General features: G+C 30.6%; 1 protein-coding gene across 2 annotated transcripts in view; it reads left to right on the forward strand.

The window, feature by feature from the left end:
- The window catches only part of LOC107457256 (ETS homologous factor), an 86,832-nt gene that overhangs the window by 20,432 nt on the left and 48,684 nt on the right, over nucleotides 1–17,716 (forward strand). The window contains exon 1 of one of the 2 annotated variants that reach the window (XM_016075382.4): nucleotides 16,916–16,970. The exons of the other annotated variant lie outside the window; for it this stretch is intronic. Coding sequence (XP_015930868.1) covers nucleotides 16,945–16,970 — 26 coding nt within the window. The 5' untranslated portion in view covers nucleotides 16,916–16,944. Of the gene's footprint in view, nucleotides 1–16,915; nucleotides 16,971–17,716 lie in introns of those variants that run through there. 2 annotated transcript variants of the gene reach the window in all.

The raw sequence follows: 17,716 nt of genomic DNA on the forward strand, positions 1-17,716 counted from the left end.
AAGACAATGGAATTGCTATGGCTGGAAATAATGCCTCGGTTCAATATGTAAGAAACATGTGTTTTGGCCTTGAATTGTCCCATGTCTTTGTGGGAAAATTACATTTTTATCACAAATCAACTTTTTCGATATCTCTCTCATAAACGAAATAATTTCTTGCATAAAGAATCATTATAGTTTTGGACATATGTTAAGAAATTGCTTTTTTTTTACTCCACCTTCGTTGAAAGAATATTAAAAAAAATTATTTGAACAATTTTGTTGTTGTTGTCGTTGGCCATTAAGGCAAAGGGTGCAATTATTTTTGCTTTCCAGTGTTGCCATCTATGGTTGAGAATTCAACCTCATCCACGCCCATACGTCACACCTGTTTACACAGGGTGGACCCATCGTACCATTCATCGTAATATTGACCTGAACCAGAGAAAGATCAATATCCGATTCAGTACCCCCAGAGGTATAATTTGTTATGAAGACATGGAGGACTTTGTGATCACACAGATTCAACGAGCACCAGTCACCATTTACAGCACGGGGAGTCTTCGGCCGGCTGGATTAGAACTCCCGTTCTCACGAAAGTGAGTCCAGAGTCCTGCCAACCAGGCTATCCCGGCCCCAATTTGAGTATTAATTGGCTAAAATGAATCAAAATGGCGATAAAAAAAAGTATATTTAAGACCTTTATAGTAAAGGTAAGAATATTAACCTTTTTGTTCTGTCTACTTTTGTTATATATGATATGATTATTGATGAAAGTTAACTTCAATACAATAACCATGGATTGCATGCGATTCGCGAATGCGTTAGCTGTTCATAAATTATGAATCATAATACATGGAACTTCTAAATATTCGAAACATTTTTACTGGATCTGGTATGATGGTTTTGCTTAAAATGCATCAATCAGATTTTCATTTTCTGAATGCATATTTCATATGAATTCTTATTATATGAAAATTACAATCTGAAGCGTTGGTAAATATTTTGTATTAAAATGAAAAGTTTGGTTTCAAAATTTTAAATCAACAGAAAAGAGTTTTGTTTATAAGAAAAGAAAAAGATGGGATATCTATTCTCTTGAGATTGAAATCGATTAAACTTTTGTATCAGTTTTCGATAAGCACAACATCTTGTCAAAATTCGGCCAATATCTCAAAATTGTGGCAGCTAAACAACCTCACGTTTCCCTTTTATTTAACTGATTGCATGCTCAAATTGATGTCTTTAAATTTCGTTCATTATTTATTTAATTTGAGACACGTAGATAGGATACTTTTATTTTACGTCGCACTAGATCTACACAATGGGCTATTGGCGAAGGTCAGGGAAACATTCCTGAGGATGATTCGAAGCCATGCCATCATAATTTGAGAGGCCACTTCCTCAATTTAGACATTGGTCTGAAGGGGAGGGAAATTTTCTCGATTCTTGTACCCATGGAACTGTTCAGTGACCGACCACAGAACTTTCGATTCCGCAGATTTTACGAGCACGTATATCGCTCGCACTCAGTGGATCTTAGTGGAGCCGAGGAACGAACCCTGGCCCATCTGGACCGTAATCCGATTCTCTAAATGCTGGGTTACCACGGCCCTCATTCAATGTGAATTTATATTTCAGATTTCGTAAGTAAAGTTGAGTATGTTCACTACTTACCTATTGTTTATTTTCCCTTCCTTATCAAATTTGAGAAAGGTTGGCTAATTATTAATCTTGAATTAGCTATATTTAATGAAAGAGAACTGAACCATTGTTTAAAAAGTTTTAGCCAAGACATTAAAAATTCAATTTGACTTTAATTATATAAAATTAATCTATACCTTTTATAAATACACAATTAAAATAAAAAGAATATATTTTCTTATGTTTAAGCAATAATTTTTTTTTCGCTTCCAGGAGTATTCCATTTAGTCCTTCTGATGGAATCTCATAATTTCCCTGTAGGATATAATAAAAGATTCCTTTGCAAAGATATACTAAGTAAATACAAGTTTTCAAATCATATTGCCGTAACAATAAGCATATGGTGACATTTAGCTCATTGTTCAGTGGCTCATTGTTTCAGCAGAACTGACCTCGAATAAAATTGATAAAACAATGAAATTGACCACACTTAACGGGCTAACTAAATTCTCAATTTAGTTGAAATATATGTTTTGTTCACTTAATTCCAACTTCTTCTTCTAAATGTACTAATGAATGACTATGGATTAGGGAAAAATTAATTAATTTATTCTTTAAGAGCAGTTCTTTATTTACTTCCCTCTGCATTTTTTGTTTTGCTTTATTTGTTTAAAATAACTTATCTTGGGATGCTTATTCTGTTTTGTATCTTTCAGACTTAACATATTTTTATACCTCTAGAATCAATTCTTTCAGTTCATTTATTTCCCTCTGTATTTTTTTGTCTTATTTGTTTAACATAGCTTTTTTTGGGATGCTTATTCTATTTTGTATCTTTCAGACTTAACATATTTTTATACCTCTAGAATCAATTCTTTCAGTCTATTTATTTTCCTCTGCATTTTTTTGTTTTATTTGCTTAAAATAGCTTCTCTTGGGATGCTTATTCTATTTTGCATCTTTCAGACTGTACATATTTTCATTCCTCTAACATCAGTTCTTTCAGTCTATTGATTTCCCTTTGCATTTTTTTCTGTGTTGTTTTCATGTTTTTACATGTTTTAACATCACTTCTTTGGGGCTGCTTATCTCATTTTGTATCGTTTTGATTTTCAAAATTTTATACGTCTAACACCAGTTTTTTCGGGCTATTTATTACCCTCTGCATTTTCGTTGTTGTTTTATATGTTTAATATCACTTCTTTTGGGCTGCTTATGTTATTTTGCATCTCTTTAATTTTATATATTTTTATAGGTTCATAGGTTTTATAGGTTCATCAGTTCCTTCGGACTATTTATTCTATTCTGCGTCTCTTTGATTTTGTGTGCATTCTAGATATTTTACATAAGTTCTGTGGGGCTATTTATTTTCTTTTGCATTTCTTTCTATTTATATGTTTAACATCGCTTTGAGCTATTTGTTTTACCTAGCATCTTCTTGGTTTTATAGATTTCTATGTGTCTAATATCAGTTATTTTCGGCTATTTCTCTCTGTGTTTTTTTTAAAAATTTTTTTATATTCTTATATGCTTAACACCACTTTTTCTGGGCTGCTTAATTCATCTTATATCTTTTTGATTTCATATCTTTTTGTACGTCTAATATCGGTTCTTTCAGGCTATTTATTTCTCTGCGTTTCTCTAGATATTTTTAGATGTTTAACGTCACTTCTTTTCTACTGCTTATTTTATTTTGTATCTTTTTGATTTTATATTTTTTTATATGACTTATATCGGTTCTTTCGGGCTATTTATTTTCCTCTGCTTATTTTTGGTTTCGTTTTTTTTTTCTTCTAATGTTTAACACCCTTTTTGTAAGACTATTTTTATCTCGTTGCATTTTTTTTATTTTATATGCTTTTATATGTTTAACATTACTTGGGGCTATTTATTTCACTTTGCATCTTTTTGGTTTCATAGATTTATCTATTTTTTTTTTATCTATGACTGTCCATTTGCATCTTTTTAGTTCTAATCTAATTGATGTTCTTTATTGATCATTTGATTGAACACTTAAGTTTAAATACAGCTTTCACAGTTTTTCGAATACATTCTCTTAAATGCATGAAATAGCAGCAAACAATTTTGAAGTCAAGTGGATAATATTAAAAAACTATTAAACATTCCTACAATTTTTAGTATGTACATTATTGTAACATCATTCTGAAATTTTTATTGAAAACGTCTCAAATTTATTTAAGACTGTTTTACACAAAAATATTCGTATGAGAAACGTTTTAAAACTGATATTTAATACTTTTTAAATATTTTAAAATATTTACTTGTAGATTTTAATTTGCCCTCTGCATTTTTCGTTTTTAAATTTCTAGAATTAAAATGTCATATATCCTTATTTGATCCTTTTTATTAAAAAAAATTATATACCAAAAACTTATGCATCAAATGCACAGATTAACTATAATTTACAATCCTTGTCAGACACATTAGGTTTCGTAAATTATTAGTTAAGCTAGAAAGACAAAACTCTTCTGAAATTTTAAGTATAACTATTAGGGAAGGTGAAACTGAAAATATCAAAACCATTTTATTGCCAGAGAAAACAGAGCGAAGATCAAAAGTGATTCTTAGAAACGTCTTTAAGTTTTATCAGGCAATCAAACTGGCTTTGGAGTTTCCAGATTTACTGTCCTTAGAAGTGATTCGTTAGATTTCGATAGCCAGGAAGTTAGAGACACGTAAAATGTAAATTTCATTTTTGACAAATATTCTAAAAGATTAACTCAAGTTTTAATAACTGATATTACGAAACAGTAATTTGTATTAAATTCAATAGAAAGAACAATCTGTCTCATTTTTTGTTTTAAATGTGATAAAAACATAATTTTTTTCACATATTTTTTTGAAACGTAAATTTCTTTCACCTATAAAAAAACTTTTCCCCTATTGAAAAACTTTTCACCCTTTGAATTAGTATTACCCTAGCAGCAAAATAACTTGTGCCCTCATTGGCCCAATATATTCATGAATCATCGTGGTTTAATAAGGGTCCCGATATTGGCCCTATATAGTATTTTCCGATTCACCCAATATTTTACACCCACTTTACAATCAGTATCGGTCCTATACAGAATTGTCAGTTTTAGCCAATATAGGTTCTATATTTGCTGGTTCTATATTAGGCAATGTAGGTTCTGTATTGGCCAATGTAGGCCCTATATACGGCATTATAGGACCAATATTAAAGACTTTGACGTGACATTCCAATCTTGGTCCCTTGGTGCATGTTCACCCATATTGAGTCCAATTGGGGCCAATATAAAATTTTTGCTTTCAGGTTATTGATATTTCTTTAAATATTTTTGTGTACTTATTAATATAGTCTTAAGCAAAAACATCGAAACGGACTATTTTTTTAATTTAGTATTCTTTATGTTCGCTTTTGAAAACAATTTTTCACCAAATGGATTATTCTTTAGGAAGTGTCTTCGATTCCATTCATTTTTCTTATAAAGATTTTTTGTAAAAACTTTTACGTTTGACTAGCGTTTGACATGTATACACGTTGGACCAAATCTTACACGTATACTTGTCGAGTAAAATAAAAAAATACCATTGACTATCACAATTCGAAATTTCAATAAAATACAATTAGTTGGTGGTATGTTTCCACTAGAACTGCTAAGTATTTTACAGTGCACGGCGGAGTGGGTTCACGCCCTGAAGCCAACTACATATAGTTTGTTTATAGAAAAACTCTCCGTCGTCACAAGGTCCGCATTTCAAAGAGGGGAGCTTCTTTCTTCTTTTCCTGATTCCTTTTTTCTCGATGATCAAAGCCAAAACCTGTCTTAAATATTCACCCAACACCCAAACATGAAGTAGTTAAACCTTGTAACCATAGTAACCTTTACTGCTCCAGACAAATGGTGTGAGGAGCTTTTTTTCTTCCATGGACATGTAACGTAAGTCGTGACTAGGACGGCGAGCGTAGATTTGGTGGCCAATACTGGCTCTTTTATCTACGAGGCATTCTTGATCAAAATGTAAGAATCCGAAGTATTCTTTCAAAAAGCTCTTGCTTTTGAAGCATCTGAAGCAGGCCTTTAGATGAAAGTAAGACGGAAACGAAGAAAAACTGGTTGAAAACCATTTCATTTACAGCTGATTTTTGTCAGGAGTAATGGAAACTCTTTTTAACTACAAATTGTTCCTCACTATTACTTCATCTTTTCCATTTGTACCAGTTTTGGATTCTTTTAGATGTTTATTTACTTATTTTTTATTTTCGTCTTTTATGAAGAATTTTAAGAAAGTCGTATGTTTAAAATTCGATTCCTCGGGAACTATACGACCGATTTCGCTCAAATTTTGTACTTTGTCATGTAAAATTAAACTCTCTAAAATTATGTAAAAATTTATATCTTACAATTCAAAATCTTTTTGACTATTAAGTAAAATAATAAAAATAAGTGATATTTACTAAAAGTTATTTTCTGCATGGAATTATTCTTGTATGAAAGAATTTTATAATATTATTATTTTGTGTTCATAAGTTTTTCAATTCGTTTAAAAAGTTTCCGAGATATAGCGGTTGCGCAAGAAGTAAAATGAACCGGTTCTAATTTTGGATCGCTCTCCTGATCGAACTACGGGAACTATATTTCTTAAATTGTGGTTACCCCCTATATTTTTGGGAGTCAGAAATTTGAATCCGTGGAAAAAATGATATGTGTAATCAGAGAAAGTACATTTTCTTGTCTGATTTCGTAACTTAAAATATCATCTTCACTAAATAATTAGTATATTTGAGAAACTCCTCGAACTATTAAAATTGAGTCCCAGAACGTGAAGATCCGATTATTAGATCAAAAATTATTCAGTTGGTTCGCTTATTCTTTTTTGTGCTCTGTACTTTTGAACTTATACTAAAGATTGTGCAGCATTTATTAAAAAGGGAGTCCATTCATTGATAAAATAACATTAGTTAAATAAAAGACCACTAAAACAGCAACCGAGTGTTCTCTACAACTCATTATAGCATTAAATTTTTTCAAAAATCAGGATACATGACATTTTGTTATTAATCTATTTTCTAAAATAATCTAATATATTAAATAAATTTTGAAATTTCGGAAAAGTTGTAGTTGCCTTTAAAATGCATGTAATAAATTTTGAAAGAAAAAAAAATCAAATTTTAATCAATTTTCGTGCAAAACGTAACATTTCGAATAACTCACGAACTTTAGAAAATAAACTTTCAACCTGAATGGGGATTCTTGTTGCGTTGGATTTATTAAAAATTAACGAGGATAAACTACAAATAAATTTGTACTAACAAATGAAAATCAAATTTTAAGCACTTTTCGTGCAAAATGTAATATCTCAGGGAATTCACGAATTTTAGAAATAAAACTTGAAACCGTAATGATATTCCTTTTTCCAGGACTTAAACGGAGATAAACTACAAATGATTTGTATTACTAGAACTAAGAGGAGGTTTCATTGGCCTTTAGAGCCAGACAAACCTATAAATGAACTTTTACTCAATCATCAAGCCTAGTATCAGCTAGATATTTCAAAATAAATAATTTTGAAACGATAAATTAAGCTTGTTTTAGAGAATTTCTGTCTACCTTAAAAATGTTTTGAAAAGAGAGTTACTACCTTTCCACATAGAATTAATTGCGTTTATACTACTTTTAAATTTAGTTTTCTAAATGTTTGCTTCAAATACAATATTTTTCTATGCTTATTGAAATGCATGAATAATTCAAGATAAAAATTAATTAAAGTTTGTATCTATGACACTGATAGAAAAGACTTATAAAGCTGAAACTTTTCATTGCTAAACAAGTCAAGTGAATTAAAGAACAACATTTGTAAACAAGCTTTTTCTTTTTGTATAATTTTCAGTAACTGTCAATCATCGGCAAATGAAAAGAATATATGGCATCCAAAACACTTCTGATTGACATGAGCTAATTTTATGTGAGTTTCTGATCAAAGTTGTGTAACTTTTGTTTCAATACTTGAGAGCTTATTTTTAAAAAAGATTTTTCAATATCATAAAATTCGGTTTCGGATTTAGTAATATTTGGTTATATCTGTAGCTGATTTTAAAAGATCAATAGCTCAAAATATATTTTATTTTTATAAAAACGTGAAATAAACCAAATCATTCATGAGCTCCTATTTTAGGGCCCTTTTTTTTCTAAAAAGATAAAGACTGGTAACTATTCTATTCAATTTTTAAAATTTTTTGTATTGAAACAATAAACTCGTTTACACTACAAATATTTTTTCCTTATTTTCAACTGAAAATTTATTAATGAAATATAAAAAAAACAAAACAAACTAGAGTGATATTTAAGACTAGAAAATATCCGATTAGTTTAATCCATTAATCACCGATGTTCCCGTTTTGGGAACATATCCTTCTGTCAAAATTAGTTAATTATTTGATTCTTAGCATTAATTTCCCAAAAGTGATGTGTCCTATAATATACTAGTATTTTATTTTATTACGGTCGTTGGGTTTATGACTACTAATGTTCAACTGCGTAGCCTTGTAATTTTGAACCCAATCCAGAAGACAAGGGAACTTCTGGATCAGTATCCCCAGAGATATTGATTTGTCATAAGAACTGTGGAGAACTTTGTGATACCCAACAGATTTAACGTGCACCAGTCACCATTTCTCCGGCCGGCTGTATTCGAATTCCCGTTCTCCCAAACGCGAGTCCATCGTCCTACCAATCAGGCTGTCCCGGCTCCAAATATACTAGCATTTTATTTTATTACCAGCGTTGAACATCCGACCCGATTCTGAGGTTATGGCAAATAATGTTCAACTCTGTAACCTTGTAATTTTGAACCGAACCTAGAAGGAACAACAAAGGAACTCCTGGATCAAGCATTGGAATAAACTAGCCTCCATGAGGACTTTTTCATAGAACTAACCCGTATTTGCGTTATATGGATATAGAAACCACGAAAACCTCTCACGGTTAGTCTGATTGCAAGGGGACTCTTACCCCGGATCCGTCAAAGAATGAGGATATTTTATGTCCCACTGTGGCCTTTGCGATGCGGGATCAGAATTCGAATCGACCATCCGATGCTGGGATTGTACCTGGGTCACCTCTTTGGGAGACGAACGCTCTATCACCTAAGTCTCCATATCAATCTGAAATCATTCAAATATTATTTTTAGAAGAAATAAAAGTGGTAGCTAATAATATGAGATATCCAATTTCTGGGCTCGATTAACAGATCTCGGAGCAGAACCCTTTAAAAGAGGAGGCAAGTTTCAGTTAACATACATGGTTTTTAATCACAATATCAAAATTTTTTTCTTACAACAGTGAATTGTAAACAACGTGAATTTTTATTTAGAAGTATATCATATCGAAATTTGAAAAAAGTACTGAAATTTGATGGATTGATTAAGAGTTGGTGATAATGATGGTAGAAACGAGATACTTTGTACCTAGCAAAGCATCTATAGCATTCTAAAAAATTATTCGTAAGATTTATTATTTACTTCAAGAAACAATATTTATAGAATTTATCTCATATGTAGTTTGGGGTCCAGCACATGCTGGTGGCCCTGGGCACGTGCCCCGAATGCCTTTCCGTAAATCAGTCCATTTTGTAGAAGCCTATTTTCAAAAAGGCAGTTTTCATATCACTACAAAATGTTGTATTGGCAAAGAATTCATTGCAGTTAAATATGGAAACAGTAGAGTGAAATTTGATTTTCAGATAGATATTTAAACTGATAATGAGTAATAAGATATTTAAACTCACATGAAAATCCCACAAAATCTCGTCATAGATTTTCCACCATTTTGAAAAAGAAATCGACCTTATCGGACAGTTCTACGGTCTACAGAAATTGGTACAAAAGTAACTAAGCCTGGAGCACTGAATCAACAGCAAGAAGAATTAAGAATGTGTTTCAAATGCACCATTTTTGCAAGCTTCTTTGAGCTAAAAAAATGTTGTTGTAACAGGATCTCTAGGATGAAATAATAGATGGATGACATAAATTTTAAATGACATAAATTCTAGGATGACATAAATTTTGATGGTAGCGAGCAAATTGTTCGTGTGCAATGTTTGAAGATCAGAGAAAAAAGAAAGTTTATTTCCTGAATTAAATGTTTCTGTACCGTTTAAAAACAGTTTAGAATCCTTCTGGAGTTATCATGTGTATTGTTATTGCAGTTATGTTGCAGTTACTTAACTTAGAAACTCAGAGAAGAATATATGGAGAGATATTTTTATCTTCCTTATATCAAATCAACACATTCTGTCAGTTGGCTTAAAAAATAGGCAAAGAAGTAAACTAAAACAGCTAAAAAAGTGTTGATAAGATTCTTTGAAGTGATTGACGCAAAAGGGTCTCTATCACAAAATTTGCAATCAAAATTTTTGCATCGTGGGATTATGTGCGGGGGCATTTTATTACTTTGAATTAATAATTTTTGCCTGCATAAAAAGTAGGAGGAAATTAAGTAGGGGTTAAAAGTAGGTGAAAATTAGGCTAAAAAAAAATTATAAAAAATCACAATTTTTGATGATTGGCTTGCAGTAGTTACTCATCCTTCAAAGCAATATTTGTACAAATTTTTAGAAATTTTTTGTTAGAAAACAAAATTTGTTTCTTTCTGCCTTGCGGCTAAAAGATTTCAGCCCACCCTAATGTGCACATAGATCGGAAGCGAAGTAAGGCAAAAAGATGCATTTTGGAAGAATTGTGTAATTTTTTGTAGCAAATGAGCCATGGTTTTATCTCCAAGAAATATTTCATCAGAAAAAAAACAAAAAACATCGTAATAAGAAACTTTCGGTACACAAAAAATTTTTGTATCATGGTGCAAATAAATTTTGAAAAGGCATTTGGTCAAATATGATAACAGAGTATTTTCTTTAATTTTATAACCAGCGATGAATAACTGACCCAGTTTTGGGATTACGACTTTCAGTGCCCTCAGCCGTGTGATGTTAAACCAAACTCAGAAGACAAGAAAACTCCTAGATCAAGCATTTTCACTAGCCTAGCCTTCATGGAGGACTTGGAATAATGGAATTAACCCACACTGCATTACAAAGAGAGGAAAATCATAAAAACCTCCCACGCTTAGTCCAATGGCAAAGAGTTTTCAACTTAAGGTCCGTCTACCACAGAGGATATTTTACGTCAGCATTGTGGTCGGTTAGAGCCGAGAGCGACCATCGCTGGGATTTCTGGGTCACTTCATTGAGAACCGTGTGCTCTATCTCAATAACTACATGGCTCGACTATAGAGAATTGCATATAAACGTCGCATGGGAAACTTAGATAACCTACATGATCATAATTTGAAAGCATTATACGTTAATGTGAGTATGACGTTTATTTAAGAATTTTTGTTAATAACTTAATGGGAGTTTATCTTTAGATGTTCAAGAGTGTGAAGATACTATAGAGAAATCAGCAACATCTACCAATCATTCAAATTTCCAATTCGTATTTTCAAATCAGCCATTCAGCTGATTATTATATACAGTTATTATTATAATATATACATAATTATTATATACAGTTCCGATTTCGCAAGAACTGTAAAAACCATGCTATTCTCTGTTTAATAATAAGAACTTAAATGGTTTACAATAAAAATGCTTGGATTAGGTAACGTCTCTACCTTTTGTTAATATGAATTGGTGAAAATAAATCCAAAAAAAGACCATTTCTTGATAGTATTTTGGAAGAGAAGGAACTCAATAATATAACATACATAGAATGATTTAAACCCAACAATTTACTGAAAATCACCCTAAGCAAAATTGATGCTTTCACATTTCTAGGAAATTTTAAAGTGGAGCAAAATTAAAGCAGTCTATAAACAATTTATTTTGAAGAAAACTATGCAAATGATAAGGATTTGTTACAGTTTGGGGCCTCAAACAGCATGTTTATGCATTTTTGATGAAAATGTTAAAACTTGTAGTTCAGAAGGGGAAGAAGAGGATGCCGATGAAGAGGTTGAACTACAACAGCAAAAGGCCTTTGAAAAGATGAAAAACTTTCTGTATTTACGCGAGTCTTTAGAAAATAAACAGCAATCTGCTACAAATATCTGAATTTTATTATTTGCACTCAGAAGGAAAGAATGTGTTCAAACCAAAATGTCGAATAATAAGTGCACTTCTCTATCTATTTCTCACATCATAAAATTTTTTCAATTAAAGCTTTTTTTCATGCTTATTGTAAATTCAGTTTAAAAATGTTTATTACTTTTTTATTACTTTTCATATATTTCAAGTCATTATTTGATATTTTTTGTTAACCCGCATTCATCGTTATTACGTTGGTCTTACGTTGGTCTCTACGTAAATTTTCAAAAGTTATTTGATAAGCATATAAAATAACTTAGAATATATTCTATAGCCGTATATCAGAAATCGTACGTTACATTTAAAATAATAAGAAAAACGATATTTTGTGTGAAATAGAATTAAAAGCTAATAATGAAGGAGGATTAAACATAGGTAGTCTTTTGAACGTTATCTAAAAATTAATACTTGAACCCCATTGTAGTTCATAGTTCAATACTTGCCTTAAGTTGTTTGCTGATATGAAACAAAAATAAATTAAAACGGTAGTAAAAAATTTTATTAGTAAGGAAAAACACCTTTAAAAATAATTTAAATGAAAAATCATCATAATTAAAAACAATATATAGAGCATAAATTAAGCAAAATAATTTCGAACTACAATTATAAACTAACAATAATAATACTTGAATTAGTAATTGTTGAATTTGAAATCAGATGAATTTAAATAAATATTAAATGACTTTTCAGATACCATTTAAAGTAATAATTATACTATATATAAACTGTCCAATTTTATTTAAAAATAAAACAAAAGGCTTTTTTTATGGTTTAACTCCTAACGATCCGCAAGTATTTCCAGTTTTGTTAAGATATAACAATTAATTATAATATTAATTGTAATTATATAATTAATTAAAATATTTGTAAATATAACAAAAATATGAGTGATAAAAATAATGCTTGATTTCTGCCTTGTTTGTGGCGTTGGAACCAGTGAGAAAAATTTCAATGCCGGTCAAACCTGAAATAAGTTTTGGTAATAGATTTTTTTAAATGACATTTTTTAGTCTATTTTTTGTCGAAATGTACAAGTTTGAAAACGTTATATATAACAGGGATAAATGTGGGGATAAACTTCTAGGGGAGTACATCATTAAGAATAAAATTTCATGGGAATGTAGTCATACGCCGCTCTTCCCTATTATGAACTATTTCTTCATGTTCTTTTTATTTTTGCGAACAGTGGACTATAAGGGACTGAGTAAAATTAAAAATGCGAGTATTAAAATATTTTTCCTGATCATAATTTTAAGAGATATTTTAAGCAAAAAGGAAAAAAAAAGGAAATTTCGAATTATTTTTTGACCTTGAGTGGAAAATTAATTTATGTATAGAGTGGAACTTTTGGAAATAAAAAATTCATGAAACGAAATACTTTCCGGAATGATTCAATAAAAACCACCTGAAATATCATTTTATTTCTTTATCATTTGCTTATTTGCATGTTTTATTAATGAAGTTAATAGTCCAACAACACAATAAAATTACTCTTGATTGTTTAATATCAGATATTTCAAGAGCGGTATAAAAACTATTGTGCATGATTGTAGTCACTCATGAAAATTCAATGTCGTATTTCTATCAGAACAGCTATTTCATATTTTAAACGCCATGTGTACAGTGAGAAAAAAACGAACCACCCATAATAGTTTTTGATCTAATCGGATCTTCACGTTTTAGGACTCAATCATTTGAGGGGGTGGCCTCAAATATGCTATTGTTAGTGCAGATGTAGTGTAGGCTAGTGTAGTGCAGTAATATATTAGTGCAGACGATTGAATTTTTAAGATAAAAATTGTATTGCTCTGGCACTATTCCACCGATTTCGCTCAAATTTTGTATTTTGTCAAGTAAAATTACATTCTTTAAAATGATGCAACAAACTGTACATCTTACAAGTCAAATTTTTTTCAACTATATTTAAATAAAATAATAAATATTTATTAAAAATTATTTTTTTTTGCACGGAATTCTTTGGATAAAGGAATTCTCTTTGGATAAAAAAAATTTATAATTGTGTGCAATTTCTTTTAATTAGATTAAAAAGTTCTCGAGATATGGCAAAATATACGAAAGAGTAAAATTAACATTAAAGGATCCATAATTTGGATCGCACTTCTAATCAAATTACGGGGGCATCTTCCCCAGATTGCATCGATTTCCTATATTTTAGGGATTGGAAATCCGAATTTGTCAAAAAAGCGTTATGTTTATTCAGAGCTGTAATTGTATAATATTTAAGTTTAAACGTCAAAATAAAATTGCGGCTCAAATTTGTTCCTTAAAAAACTAAGTAAGCATTTGTGGTTTTTAGAGTTGCACTAATATGTTTTACTTTTCAACAAATCTAACAAATTAAAAGCAATAAAGTTAACAAATAAATAAATTGTTTGTTCATTCGTAGTGAAAAATGGTTCACTTATTTAATATGTTAATTCAGACGTTTTGGACCGAATAATTAAAAATAGGAAATGTAAATTCTCATCAGCTAACTGCTGTATAATTCTGAGATTCGAAAAAAAAACTTGACAATTATTTAAAATGAGCGTTAATTTATAGAAAAACTTCAAGTATTAAAAAATTAAATAAAACAGATTAGTATATTATCGGAAAAAATCTATGTGGTAACATTAAGAAGGAGAAAAAGAGAAATATATAATAAAATAATTGGTTAAATAGTTCTTTGAATCACAAGTGGCCAAATTTTTCAAAATTTAACTTCAAAATTAAGATGTTAGGACGATGTACACCGATGAGCTATTACATTATTACCACCCTGCTAATAACATGTAGGACCACCCTTAGCCTTCACAACTGCTAGCACCCGCCGTGGCATTGATTCCACAAGGTGCTGATAGGTAGTCTGAGGTATCTGGTACCAAGCGCTCACCAACTGGTCCTGCAATTCCCTCACATTGCGAGGGGGTAGCGTGGCAGCACGATTTTGGTTTTCCAAGAAGGACCATAAGTGCTTTATTGGATTAAGGTCAGGTGAATTGGGGGCCAAGACATGACTTGAAAGTCACTGGAATGTTCCTCGAACCAATCCATCACGATTCGACCCTTATGACATGGTGCATTATCCTGTTGGTAAACACCATCCCCCGCAGGAAAAACTGTTGCCATGAATGGGTGAACCTGGTCTGCAACTATGTTCAAGTAGCTTACAGCCGTCAGGGATTGTTCGATGAGGATTATGGATCCTAATGTGCCCCATGAAAACATTGTTCCTGGGCGAGAAACCATGAAAATCTGGGTGAGCCCATTGTTATAGATGGAGGGTGGTCATAATGTAATGGCTCTTCGGTGTATAAGATACTGAGATATTTTAAGACGCTTAAAAATTTTGGTTACGTATTCGATACCTCTTTATGTTCAGCATCTCTATACTCATTGTAGTGACTTCAAAAACATCAGCAATACCATTTGTATAACTAATATATTCGCTTATATTTTTATTGTATAGTTATTAAAATATATATTGAATAATTGATAAATATATTATTCCTAATAAATGCATACTTATGCACATTACTGAAATTTAATCAATTGTGAAATGAATCATTTAAATACTATAATTTAAAAAAAAGTCGATGCATAACCATATTCAATCAAAAACACGTTTTTATAAAACTTGACATACGTTAAATATAATATTTTATTAAAATCTCTTTACTAAATTAAGTATAAATAAGCAGACGACTTCAAAAGACACATTGTATTTTATAATCTGCTCTGCTGTTCTCTATGGAACTCTATCTACGAGACCGTTGTCCTCTATGCAAAGCTATATTTGACTGTGCTGCTCTCAATGAAAATTGTTTTGCACATCTACAAAGCTAAGTTTTGCTGTCCTCTTTGAAAACTGCTTTGCACATCTGCAGTAAAAGAACAAGTCTATGCACCGTTTCCCCTCTTCGTTTGTTCTGCCATTTCGGCCATTGAGTTAGTGTTTATTATTATTTCATTAATTTCATTTTTTACACTTCAGTTTCCATTTGAATTTTGATGACTTCGTAATTTTAAGGATTCCATAGCTTACATTTACTTTGGGTATCAGTGAGTTTTGAATTTATTACAATGTACGATCAGTTTTGCAGCTATGCAAAGTGACAAAAATGTTTCCCTCAAAAAGTTGTAGCTGATTTTTTTGCCATTCCCGCATATGAAATTAATTATTATTTTAAAATGTGCTAAATTATGCGGATTATCAACAAAAAATAAATATTTAACTCAAGGCTTAAGTAGGGACATTTTTTGTGGTAGCTTTATTTTTAACCTTTAGTTTACTCAAAATGGCATCTTTAAAATTAAAATAAAATAAAAAATTAAGTATATAGTAAAAATTTTAGCCAAGTTCAGTGAGGTCATCAAAAGAATAATAACGAATTATTTCAAACTCAAAGGCATACTATTTAGCTTATACTACTTTACCTTATATGTATAACAGGAGCAGCTGTGGCTCAGGGGATAGATCGCTCCCCTCCCACTGAGGTGGCCCAGGTTTGAATCCCATCAATGATTGGACGATATTGATTTTGCTTATACCAAATCCTCGCAGAAGGTCTTCGGCATGGATTTAATATAAATCCCATCCTTTAGTAGCCTTTAGTAGTACCGTATGGTATGCAAAGAACAAAATTAATGGTCGCCACCGGCTAGAAGACGACTAAAGATAAAACATGACGATTAAAAAATTATTTGCCAATCGCCACTCTATAACCACTTTTTTTTCGCCGTAAATGCACCCAATGTGCATTTTATTAGTGTTTATTTTTCATAAATATGTAATTATTACGAATATTTTATTACATTCTGAAAAAAAGTTATATTAGCATTATTATTTAAGTTCATATTATTAGTATTAACAGTTTTTTTCAATTTTCGAAAAATGGCCAAGTGCTTTAAAAAGAAGACACTATTAAAAATGCTTTAACTGGACAATAGCTAAATTTCCTTATTTTATCCTATACCTGAATGGTTGTCACATTATTGAATTTGCATTGATTTGGAATTCTGAAACACTATCTGCTCGTACATTGGCGACGAAAGTTTCCACGGAACAAAATACACGCGGTTTTTGTGAAGATTTTTATTGCTGAATTGCAAGTTTGGATTAAACATGCATCATTGGCCCTACTGTTATGCAATGAATGGGAACTATGAAAATGGGATTTCCGATGTTGTCTACCGATGTTGTTATCACCAAGAATTCACGAGTAAGTTGTTATAATAATAGTTGTTCTGACAAATATCTTAATACTTTCTTAATCTTAATTGATTGAAAAGATATTTTGAAAATGGAAGGTGTCTGATATAAGCTGTAGAGATTTCAAATGAAATTTTATTTTGATTGCTTCTGTATTTTAGATAAAAAGTTCTGTTGTTTGTTTTATTAATTATGATTTTTTGAAAGCTGTCAAAAGTAAGTGAATTGAAAATAATTCAGTTATACTGCATCAATCTAAAGATTTTATCGAATTTCAATAAGTACAGACATAACTTTGTATTTAAAATAAAGAAAATTTAATTTCACGAAAAACTTGAATTTGTTTAATGTTAAAATAATAATTTATATATTTTTCACAGCTTAAAGTCAAGGTTAAAAAAATTTCAATTATTCAATTTGACTGAATTTATTCTAGCTGAAAAAAAAGCAAGTTGATGATTACTCGATGTGTGTTTTTATATAAATGAAAACATAATATATTTGAAAGGCAATATGCGTAGTAAATATATTATTTGCAAAATAATACATCATTCTTTAAAGATAATTTGTCAAAGGAAAATTAGAGAGTAAATTTCAAAATTCCTTTTTTAAAAAAAAATACTTTAATTTATTGAAAATACAAATTAAATTCTCAGACTGTCGTCTATAAATATTTTCGTGGTTTTCCTCTTAACCTAAATGCAAGTTGGTTTTTCATTAAAAAGACCTCCACGTAGGCTAGTTTGTCTTGGAATC

This window comes from Parasteatoda tepidariorum, chromosome 12 (genome assembly GCF_982258835.1).
Source record: "Parasteatoda tepidariorum strain Cologne lab strain chromosome 12, Ptep-v5.0, whole genome shotgun sequence".
NCBI classification, from domain to species: domain Eukaryota; kingdom Metazoa; phylum Arthropoda; class Arachnida; order Araneae; family Theridiidae; genus Parasteatoda; species Parasteatoda tepidariorum.